This window comes from Galeopterus variegatus, unplaced genomic scaffold (genome assembly GCF_000696425.1).
Source record: "Galeopterus variegatus unplaced genomic scaffold, G_variegatus-3.0.2 Scaffold491, whole genome shotgun sequence".
Classification (NCBI taxonomy): domain Eukaryota; kingdom Metazoa; phylum Chordata; class Mammalia; order Dermoptera; family Cynocephalidae; genus Galeopterus; species Galeopterus variegatus.
The window spans coordinates 255284-267284 of record NW_007726602.1 but is presented as its reverse complement, the minus strand read 5'-3'; the positions used below and the strand labels follow the sequence as shown (position 1 = coordinate 267284).

Genomic DNA, 12001 nt, shown 5'->3' with positions numbered 1-12001 from the left:
CCCCATGACCTCATTTATCTCAGATTTAGGAGATTCTGGAATGTCATAGATAAAGGGATCAAATTATAAATGATGTGTGTCTGGAAATTCAGTAAAAAAATAGTAGATTGTGCCTAGTGTTTTTACTATAGTGGTGAAGGCAAGAGTTTCTTTTGTTTGGTGTTCTTGGGGACAGGATGACAAATGTAAAAGCCCTTAATTAGTGAGAAAACCGCCTTCATTGGAAAGCCTGGACTTGTAGAGATCATGATGTGATGAAAAAGGGAAGGTGAGAGGAAGTTGCGGGGGCGGGAGGTGGAGGGAAAGATCTGCTGGCCCGGGGGTCTCTGCGACCGTGGGGCGCAATCTGCGGGTGAAGGCGCAGGGCTTGTAGACCCCGCCTTATTTGTGGGGAGGAGAGGACGGGTGGAGTCGCTGGCCCTGGTGCCACAGCCCCTCCTCCTAGATTTAAGAAGAACCGAAGCATTGTTTCTGCTTTAATAGAAGTCACTCACTGCCTATAGTTGAAAACAACGACGGTGGGCTCTGGCACCTCTTTCGGCTCGTTGGGTTGTACGGTTGGGGGTGAAAAGGCTGAGAAAATGTGTACCTCGTTTTTTTCAAATAGGGAAACCTAAGATTGTGATAACCAACGGGCATGTGATAGGTTATTTCCTTGATTCTCTCCCCCCCGCCCCCCAGTTCTTTATAGCTACTTAAACTCATTTTAAAGGCATTTTGAAAGAACTATGATAAATCAAGCTATAAAACATTTGCCTTTCTCAGGAATAAAACATGCGTTTTGAGTCAAACACAGGTTTTTCTGGCTCTAAAAACAAGTAGGAAATGAGAAAAAAATTAAAACCAGAAGACTTCAGGAAGGTGACAAATTGGAAAGCATTCTAGGAGACTCATAGGACCATTTTATGTGAAAGAAGCACTATGAGCTTTAGAGCTTATGGTCAGTTTATAAAAGGATCTTAGGCTCAAAAGATTTGGGGAGGGTACAGAAAGACGAATCTATTTAAAAGACAGAGCCATAGCCTTGAATTAGTGAGTGATATTTTCTTTCTTACTTTGTCTCCTCACTTCACTTCTCTCCCTTTGCAACTTCCTTCGTTAGTCCTTCGCCCTCTACCCTTCCCTACACTTCTCACTCCCCTTTCTCTTACCCTCCCCCCAAGGTATGTAAGTATATTAGCCCTAAATTCTTTGTGAATGAATTTTAGAGGATTTCTCAGGGTTCCCAGTTGGAAAAAGCCTTCTACACAACTTGAAAGGCTGATGTCCCTCTCAGGAAATGAACGAGTCGATAACCTCTGACACCAGTGACCAGTCCAGTGAACCCTACCTTAATTCCACTAATACTGGAGGCCCTCAATCAGGCAATACTGAATCTCAGAACTATACCATCCAACGTGGTTCAGTTATGGTATTTCACACTTTTCATCTACTTGTTGATAGGTTTGAATTTCATCAAATTTAATAATAAACAAGGTTTCATCATTCACCTAGATATTATCCGTCTGATTTCATAATGATTAAACTGTTTTCTAACTAAAAACAAACAGAGATAAAATGTTGTTTACCATAAATGTTTAACAGAAATAAACTATACTGGCCTGTGAACCTTGTAATTACTTGTACATAAATAACAACACTTCCACCTCTTTTTACCTGAATACTTTTGCAAATTATTTTTGTCTGAAACGGGATATTGACGTTTTAAAGTAGTTCTTTGAAATATGAAAAACCACTAACTTAAAGTTAGTTTTTCTATTTCATGTTATGTGAAATGTTTAACCTGTAATGCCATCATTAAAGTTACTTCTTCATAACTCAATGTAATCAGTGTAATAGTAGTAATCAATTTCTGCTATTAAAATAATATCTAGTAAATGCTTTGTTAGCAAATAATTCTTTCAGAGCTTCAAGCTTTTGTTACACTTGGAAAATCACTTGGATTTTTACAATTTTTCTTTTCTCTCTAAGAGCTGGCACATGGTTATTTCCCTGAAAATAAGTAATATGAGAAAGCTTGCCCTCTTTCCTAAGAAACAACAGAAAAAAATTTTAAAAGTTTCCAAATTGATCAGTTTTGATTGTTGCCTTTTATCAGAAACATTTGAAAATAACTTTTTTTATATACATCCATTTCTTTAAGATCTGAGCCAATTAGTTTAAATTTACATTTAGTTGTTGAATATGGGGAGGGGGTGTAAATAGGTGTATGTGTGTTTTTCAGTAGTTTTTCCATTCAGAATCCTATTTTAGTTTGTGAGAAACAATGTTAGAGTGTGGACGTGTTTGGAGAGACGGGAGGGGTGTTGCGGGCATGGTGGGGGAGGGTCAACTCAGTAGCTTTGCCGAAGGGAAGTGGTATCTGTACAGTTAGTTTCTCCTTAAACTGCTTGTTTAAGAAAATGGGGGGTGGAGTGGGGAAAGACTGGTGGTGCGTTTTAATGTTTCAATGCGGTGGTATTTTATATTTTAAAAGAAAAGGCATTTCTAGTTAATCTATAATATTTACTGTAGTAGTGTTCGATAAGGGCTGTAATGTTGTCAGCATCTCGTAATCAACAATCGTTTGAACCGATTTGAAAGGTAAAGGGTAAATTTTGAAACTGGGGCCGGTCGGGGAAGGCATTGCAGGCGCCTAACCTGTTATTAAGTTTTTGTTTACTCGACTCTTCTACCCGCAGGGTCCTGTCAATGTTCTATGAATTTTACCTTTTTTCTCCCACTTGTCCTTCTTTCTTCACCCCACCCCCTGCCCGCGGCCTCTTTTTTCTCCCCCACCTCTTTCTCTGGCTCTGCAGCCGCCTCTCCTGGCGGCTCCTCTTCACCTCCCCTGCCTGCTCGTTCCCCTCCCCCTCCTGCCCTACGTCGTCTTGCTCTTGGGGAACAATCGCCACTGATTGAGGTTCACTCTATGTTAGGCTGGAAAACTGGGCTGTTATTTAGGAAGTCATTAATCACATCTCCTCCCCCGGAAAGAGATGGCGGAGAAACCTGTGAAGTACAATTCCTTGCCAACCTCCTCTAAAATGTTCCGAAATGATAAACTTAAAACACAATTTGACTCTATAAAGGTGATAGCGATTTTTCTGGTAAGGATTTTATTTTAAATTTGAAAATATTTCAGGGCACAATCATGTGCTTTTGCCTTTTTGTAGGTGTATATTACCATTATCTAAAGTTTCATGGAGATTTAATTAGGTTTAATTAGATTGTTTATGAATTATATATTTTTCTCTAAGAACCAAGTGAAATATGAAATTAGCGTCCTAAGCAGGTTTACTGCCATGGAGTAGTTGAATTGTTAGGGGGGAAAACCCCTACATCGATTGCTGTATTTAAAGACCCCCCTCCCCATGAGATTATTTAGACAGGCTTGTGTGTAAGGCACGCGTGTGCACATATATGACTGTGCCGTTTTTCTAAATCGACGATTCACAAGGACCTTCCATTGTGTTTAAGTAGAAGCACGAAATCAGCATTCTGATTTATCGTAAAGAAGCGTCCCAAATTGTCTTTAAGATAACATGTTTGAGTTTTTCGTGTTCATTCATAAATTATTTTGATGTCAGCATAGATGAAATGGCGATTGGTTATCTCTTCCTCTTGCCAGCCCCTTAAGGATCCGAGGTGAAATTAGTAGCAAGAAAGCATGTAATTGACAAAGTCACGTGTGCTCAGGGGGCCAGAAACTGGAGAGAGAAGAGAAAAAAACCAAAAGAAGGAAAGCACATTAGACCATGCGAGCTAAATTTGTGATCGCACAAAATCAAGATGTTAGATTGATGCAGAAGATCACTCCGTTCCAAAGGGAAAGTTTTCATCTCACGAGTTTGGACCTGAGGGCCCGTGGGGCAACATGGCCGAAGGTTAATTTTCTTTTCTATTGTTTTACTGTGATTTTCTTTCTTCTTCTCTCTCCCCCTCCCCCTCTCCCACCCTTCTTGCCGGTCTCCCCCTTCTCCTTTTACCCCAATACTGGGCATTACCTCCCCACCCCCCATCGCGCAATGGGGCTTTCTGCAAACCTATTGTTATAGATCTCCAAAAATGTTTTGTACCGCCCACACTGATTCACAACTTGAAAAGCTTTTAGTGGGCTATTGTTTGAATTGTGTGAGTGTGATTAAGCGCAGTTTCAGTTAGTGAGCCCAAGAAAACTTTTATACACCTGCCCCCTCCCCCATTCCACCCCAACTTTAATTGAAAGTTATGGGGGGGAGGGGAATGCACATTGTAGATAACCCTGGATTCACTGCTGCCGCATGTGCATTAACTACTAGTTCTAACCATCTCCACGATTTCTTTCCTCCTCGTGCCCGCCGGAGAGAATAGTTTCGCTGAAAATTTCTCCTTATAAATGGGATCAGTGTTAAATCAGCAATATGCAAGTAAAGTATTGCATGCTGTACAGTAATATGTGGCTGAAAAGCGGAGTTAAATGAAAAAGTACACGTATGTACAGAAACGTGGAAGTTGGCGTGATCGACAGAACAGCCTGGCTTCCCCCTCCCCCGCTTCCCTTTTAACCCTTCTCATTTTAAATATTTTCTGTAAAAGAAAAGGAATCAAACCGTTTATTTATATTTTTGTCTCCTCTCCCTTTTCCCTTAAGCAGTTTTTTTTTTTTTTCCTCTTTCGGTGAGCACAGTATGGGAATACAGACTAACTGACTTTTTTTGTGTACTGTTCTATCTCAGGCGGGGCAGGCAAAGGTGCTGGAGAAGAGCCCGGGAAGCTGCCGGAGCCGGCAGAGGAGGAATCCCAGGTTTTGCGCGGAACTGGCCACTGTAAGTGGTTCAATGTGCGCATGGGATTTGGATTCATCTCCATGATAAACCGAGAGGGAAACCCCTTGGATATTCCAGTCGATGTATTTGTACACCAAGTAAGCCAAACTTTTTTTTTTCCCTCTTCACCCGTTTCCATATGGAGGAGTTGATCAGTAGTTATGTCAGTAGACGTACAATATTGTGTACCCTTAGGTATATTGAAAGAAAAGATCTTCCTTAAAATCATGAGATAATCCAGTTTTTAGGGTATGTGCGTGGGCCCCTTTCGGGATAGCTTTTCTTAAATAGAAAATGAAATCTTTGAAATTTCACTGTTTGAATTCGGGTTGAGTTTATTAGCATTTCCCCCTCGACAGCAAAATTGCTCTCCTGTAGCTTCCGGTGTTATTGGTTACAATATACTCTGTCCCCCGTGCCTCGTGAATGGGTGGGAGAATGAATGAAGAAACAGTGATCATTTTAAAGTTTTAAAAAAAAAGCAAAACAATATGCTGTTATAAGGAATGTATAGATCCCCTTATTTTAGACACCTCTAGTCAGAGTAGCTTCCTCTATTATTTCATCATTGCCTGCCCTGTAGTCATTTGTAGATTCAGATCAAAATAATTTGATTTTATAATAAAATAAAACAGAACGCTGTTGGCAAAGAATGAATTTGAAGAAAAGCAAGAGGGGTGCTTGGTAATTAAACATTTTAGAAATGTGGTCTGTGTAGGGCATTGGTCCAAGGATACTGTCTCTTTAAGAGACTGAACTCAAAAAACATGTGGCCAGAGGCGGCTCTAGCTTGTATGTTTAAAATGTGTTAGTCTGCTACTTCGGGGTAAATTTCCACCATTGCTTATAATGTGTTGTAATTTTTTTAAGATGCTTAAATACCAAGCAGAATGTCATTGCTTCCCATTTTCAAAATTTTACCTAGGAAATAATAAATTAATCCTTTTCCCCTTTTCACTCCTCTCTATTGCTTAACTCTTTAGAGTAAAAAAGATATTTACTGTTTGCAAACTGGTTTTTTCATTAAAAGAAATACAAATTCTCTGTAATGAATTCTTAGTTAGAAAAAAAGAAGTTTAGGGTTAAAGAAGTTTATTTTGGCTTGACAACCTAAGATAAAAAGAATAAATGGCTATTAATACTACAGATTGACATAGTTACATGCCTGAAATACTTAGTATATTTGCATGAAAAGCATATATTTTATTTGATATTGTGTTGCATGTTCCTGGTAATATTTATGCCCTCTCTACCCTCCCAAAAAGTAATATCATCTTCAAATCAAGTATATAAACAATAGAAACATATGAAACCATTCTGTTTTGATCTGTTGTCCTGTGGTGCTTAGTAGCTTCCTGACCTTGCTGTGTGGTGTGTTTTCTTTCCCTAAAGGCCTGGCCATCATTATTGGCTGTTTACATGTAGAAGGATCAGCATAATCTGTGAATTGAAACAGGGTTTAAATACATAAATAGGAGTCCACATACAAGCTACTGGATTTTATGCAGCCTGTTTTATATTGCAGAATGAAGCTGTATTTTCTGCTTTTCTTCCTCCTCAGACTGAATGACTAAAATCATTGACAAATCCATTTTCTCTCAGGCTCTTGCTTCCCCCCTTTGAACCTTTTTTAGGTTGTTAAATTGTTCTTTACGATCTCATAAATTTGTTTTATAGATGAATGAAAAAAATAGCCCTTTTCTTCTTTGTCTGATCACACCTTGTTATAATTTGGTTTTCTATGTTTACCTTTTAAAATATTCAAATATTAGACATTTTATTAGCCAATGTTAATGTTTAGCTTCATGAGACATCCAAATTTAAGCTATTTAATGCTTATATGTTGATAGACATTCCTATATCCACTGAATTAAAAATATTATGTTGCTGGTAAAGTTTTTATATATCCCTAAAAGTTCCTAGATTATAAACATTGATTTTTAATATTTGACTTTCTTTAATCTTCTGTTACACATCATGTATTTACGTAAAGGACAATATAAAATGATGCCTAGTTAAAAGGGTTTCTGTGTTATAGTGGGATTTACATAAATTGCATATAAATTTTATGAATAACTGTTTTGAAGAAGGCAGGCATCCTACTGATCTTAGCCAAGCAACTACAAGTAACAATTAGATGATCCTAAATGATACGTATGGGTGTCATGTGAGCATCCCTTATAGAATCAGCTTGTAAATCAGGACACTTTATAAAAATTTAAAAAACACTTTTAATTATTATTTTAGCTGCTATTTTTGTTGTGTGAGCATTTTTGAAAATATACTGGGTTATATTTATAGGTTAGATTTTTTTCATTATGTTTGTATACTATTTGGTTATAAAAGAATATGCATCGCAGATAATTACGAATTTAAAATGTTCAGCTGGACCATTATCTACTAAAATTATTTTAAATATATGACAGTTTTATTTTTATTTTTTGAATATTCAGAAGTACACATGTCATTGCATTTTTTTAAAGTATTCTGAAACATGTTTTTAATAGTATATATCTGGGGCATAAAAAATAAATGATTTGGGTTTCTTTAAAATAATATTTAAAAATTTATGCCAAGGCACCCTGGATTTATTTTTCTCTTTTAAAAATACTGAGTGCAAAAAACTGCGTATCAAAACAATTCAGTTGCTTTGAAATAAAGAGGATATATGTGTATGTGTTTTTAAATAGAGCTATACATTTATTGTACATAATTCTATTTAAAATTTGTTGGTAGTAATACAGTCACACTTTTTTGTAGTTTCTTGTGGTGTCACCACCTTCTCAAAAAGAAATACATGCCTAGGTGCTGTATCTTTAGACATGTTGATAAATGCAGTGGGAGTCTGCAGTTTGAGGATGGTGTGTGACCATTGATTATTTAAAATGACAGTCTCCCTATGATTTTCTAATGTTAACTTGTGACTTAAATGATCACATTTTTATGGTTTGAAATGAATATATGTATTCTGACCCATGTTAGCTGTGAAACATTAATAAAGTTCAGTAGTGAGTGTTTTATTTTTAAACATTAACAAATATATATATATTGTATTTGTGAATTTCATCACATTTCTCTGTTTCTGAGATGTTCCTTAAAATATTTAATACAGACTTGTAAGTCTAGGTTCTTACTAAGGTGATTTCATCAATTAGAATACAATTATTTTATAAGTGCTAATAATTAATACTCCTATTAGTTTCTTATTATTAATAAGCTTAAATATTTGTACCCCCTGTTAGATTGTTAGATAACATGTATATGTTGCCTGGAAAAGGTCACTGGCAGTTATTTTAAATATTATAAGTTTTTAATAGGACTTAAATATTTGATGGTACTTTAAAGGAATTACATGGTAATTAAATATTAGGGTTTTTTGGGAGAAGGTTAGTGTTACCCAGTAACTACCTGTTGATGTTTGTTATCATGCAAGTTTTTCCTTACATAGATTTTGATATTTATTTTCAAGGCTATTATCTTGCCTAGTAAGATAAAATGATCATTTTAATTTTATTTTATTCTAGGGAAGTATGGAATCAATTTTCCCTATTGCCCTTTCTTCAGTAATTTGAGTGTTAATACTTTCTGCACGTATTGAGTTTACATACATTTGTAATTCTTTGCCATGAAATATAACACAAAGAATTGTTAACATAAATGTATCTTATTTATTTAATAATTTATGCAAGAATTTTTTCCAAAGAGAAAGAGTAATTTTAATATGACTGCAGTTAAGCTACCATTACTCAGAGGCTTAAATATTTATTAATAATTTGTTTTTGAAATCTTCATATACCTTTCGAGTATTGATGTTTTTTTCTTATCTTTATTTCTGATTTATATTTTGATCTTGTAGATAATACAAATATCCATATTACAAAGATTTTATATATTTTATGTTCCTTTTTTTATTTTGCTTAAGAAACATCTCAAGGAGTAATGGAAATATAAGAAATAAGAATAATAATTGTAACTGAGCTGAATTTAAAGCATTATTAATAGTATGGGATATGAAAACATTTGGAAATGACTAATATTTAAATATACAAAAATTTTAAGTTTTATGCACAGTTCAATTGTTTTATCTAGGATAGAGTTCATGTCTCTATATTTTTAGTATTAATTTACAAAAACAAATTTACTCCAGTATGTTCATGTTTAAGGGCTTGCATAATATTTTATTGCTAATTAATTAGACATTTTGTCATGGGTTAGCATGAAAGCATTTTTCACACGCAGAATATGAAATTATTGTTATTCCTGGGCTATTTAAACTGCCAGTTTAAAAAAATATTTAGAAATCTTGGGAATTTAAAAATGTGATCATAAACAGTTATAGCTTGTTCGTATATCAAGTTATGTGTTTAAATATTTTGAAAATGGTTTCTAACCATTTTATAAGACAATTTTTAAAGATGATTTGCCCAGTAGACCAATTCAGAAGAATCCCAAACAAATGCTTTTTTAAAGCTGCTTAATCATAAAATCGCATATAAAGGCATTTAAAGCAAAATTTTATAAGACTTTAGTATAGCTCTAAAGATATTGGATACTTTCCCTTTGATTTTCAGATGATGGTACATTTTCTTTTTTTGTTCTTCTAAAAAGATATGCTTATTCTTATTCACTTTAAACTTGAAATGTGAATTAGGTACATATTCAAGACATAGTCCTCCCTTCTGTTTTAAAGATTATTGTTGTACCTCTTAAATATTTTTCTCTTACCTTTTTTTTAAGACTTCATTTTTTCTTAGAGCAGTTTTAGGTTCATAGCAACATTAAGAGGAAGGCACAGAGATTTTTCATACACCCCCTGCACCAACACATGGATAGCCTCCCATTATAAACATTCCCCACCAGAGTAGTGTGTTGGTTACAGTTGATGAACCTACATTGACTCATCATAATTACTCAAAGTCTGTAGTTTACATTAGGGTTAGCTGTTGGTATTGCATACTCTTACTTATTTTTGATTCTTTTTTTTAAAGAGCATTCACAACAAGTGGAGGCAATAAATCAAATAATTGTTTTTAAAATAAACATGTAAGTGACAAACCACTTATCTTTAACTTATCTCAGAGTTCTTGGGTTTCATTTAAAAACTTGTTACTTGCACTCAACATGGTAGATTAAAAAGTAAGTCCTTCACTGTAATTTTTGTTGCTTTTAGACAGCATGAAACCTTATTATTTGGATTAGCTTTAATTTTTCCTGTTTAGAAATTATATAAATATTACAAATAGTTTTGTGTATCTTTTTTTTTTTCTTTTTTGTCTTTTTTCGTGACTGGCAACGGATCACAACCCTCAGTGTCGCGCCTGTACCGGACCGGGACCGGCAATGGGATCGCAACCCTTGGTGCTGCGCCCGCACTTCACTCAGCCAGCGAGCGGCTGGTCTGTACGTGGGATCCGAACCCTCGGTGGGAGCGCCGCCGCACTCCCAAGTGGCGCACTGTAGCAGTGCGCCACTGGGCTGGCCCAGTTTTGTGTATCTTAACTGAGCAGATCTTTTTGGTATTATGATTCACTTAAAAGTTGCTAGTCAAAAATATGCTGTACTATGTTTTTATTTCTAAACAAGGTATAACCTAAACCAAGTGAGGATGTTCTGATGAGTTAAACTGGAAAGTTATCATAAGTATGATAGTCAACTTGATTTGGAACTAAATATGAAATAAATATTTTATCATTGTCAGCTATTACCAATTCTTCATACCCTGAGATATTTCTCCCTAAATTTTAAGTAACAGAATTTTCAGCTTGTTCAATATATAGTTACTATAGGTATAGCATTGTACCATGTACAGTTCATAAGAAACTTAAGTGATTTATATCCCTCCTTGAAATAATTTGATTATAACATCTAATAGCATAAAAGTTGATAATACTAATATGTTCAAGAAAGTACCTTGCAGATCAGAGGGATACATTTAGAAGTGATTTTTTAATGAGTATTCTGTCAAATGAGTAACAAAAGTATTATGTTGTATTTTGATGTATCAGGATTCATCATTTACTTAGTAACAAACTGGAAGATAGTCTGATGATTGTTCCCCCATATCTAAATATTTGACAATTTGAAAATGTCGTCTAAAATAAGATTTACAGATAAGTGATAGATTTAGTCTTACATTTTTTTCTATAACCAGCTGTAAACTAGAGTAATAATACCTAAGTTTGTAGGTTGTTGTGAAGAGTAGAGATGAAGTATGAACTGCCAAGTAAGTATGTGTTGAATAAGTAAACTAAAACGTAAACTGGTCTTTGCCAAAATAAAATCATGGATAAGTTATTTTCAGTGTCATATACTCATGGTGGAAAATTAAATTGCTCTTTTCTTTTATATGATTTCTTTAAAATTAGACAAAATGTGTTGTATAATATTAATAATTTAATTTCCATTACAGTGAACTCTATGGCTTTTTATTATAGTTTTATGGTATAGAATATTGTTTAATATGAGTATTGTTTAAAATATCAAGATATAAACTGAGGCTTGGAAATAATTTTGTTATCCAGATACTTATGTTTTAATAGTTTGTTGTACCATGAGATTTTACCTATGTATTCAGGTATACATATTCAGCTTGTATATTCCTCAGTATAAGCTAGGGAAAAGACACGGTTTTAAGTAGACCCGCAGTGATAATTTAATACCTATTGCTCTATTAATAATTATTTAATCCTTGCAAGATAGTATAGAATGGTATAAACTCTGGTGAAATAGACCAGTATTCAAATCCTAGATTATCAGATGTCTGTGGTGGAAGTAAGTTACTGAGTCAGTGTCTCAGTGTCCTATAAATGGGGGAATGAATATAGTTTAGCCACTTTGTGTAGGGATATTATGGGGATAAAATGTTATTACACATGTAAAGCACTATACACACAGCTTGGCAGATAGTAATGACGCAGTGTTTGGTCCTAGTTGTTATCACAAAGGAGAAATAGTGTAGTAGGTGAGGGAAAAGACATTGGAAATGAGAGTTTGGGTTTGGCTCTGCCACTTGGTGAGATTCTGACTTTAGGCTAGTCATTTCCTGGGAACTTCAATGTTCTTGTGGGTAAAATTGTGGCTAATAATATCTTTCCTCTCTATTTTATTTTAAGGCAAAGGTCTATTGAAATAATACACATAGAAATTTTATTTTATTTTATTTTTTTGTCTTTTTCCGTGTCCGGCAACGGATCGCAACCCTCAGTGTTGCCCCC

At 34.9% G+C, this 12001-nt stretch overlaps 1 protein-coding gene across 1 annotated transcript in view; it reads left to right on the top strand.

The window, feature by feature from the left end:
- Positions 1-3856: 3856 nt before the first annotated feature.
- LIN28B (lin-28 homolog B (C. elegans)) overlaps positions 3857-12001 on the top strand; it is a 104011-nt gene continuing 95866 nt past the window's right edge. Inside the window, exons 1-2 of the mRNA XM_008569396.1 lie at positions 3857-3866; positions 4698-4885. Of these exons, the coding sequence (XP_008567618.1) occupies positions 3857-3866; positions 4698-4885 (198 nt within the window). The remainder of the gene's footprint in view (positions 3867-4697; positions 4886-12001) is intronic.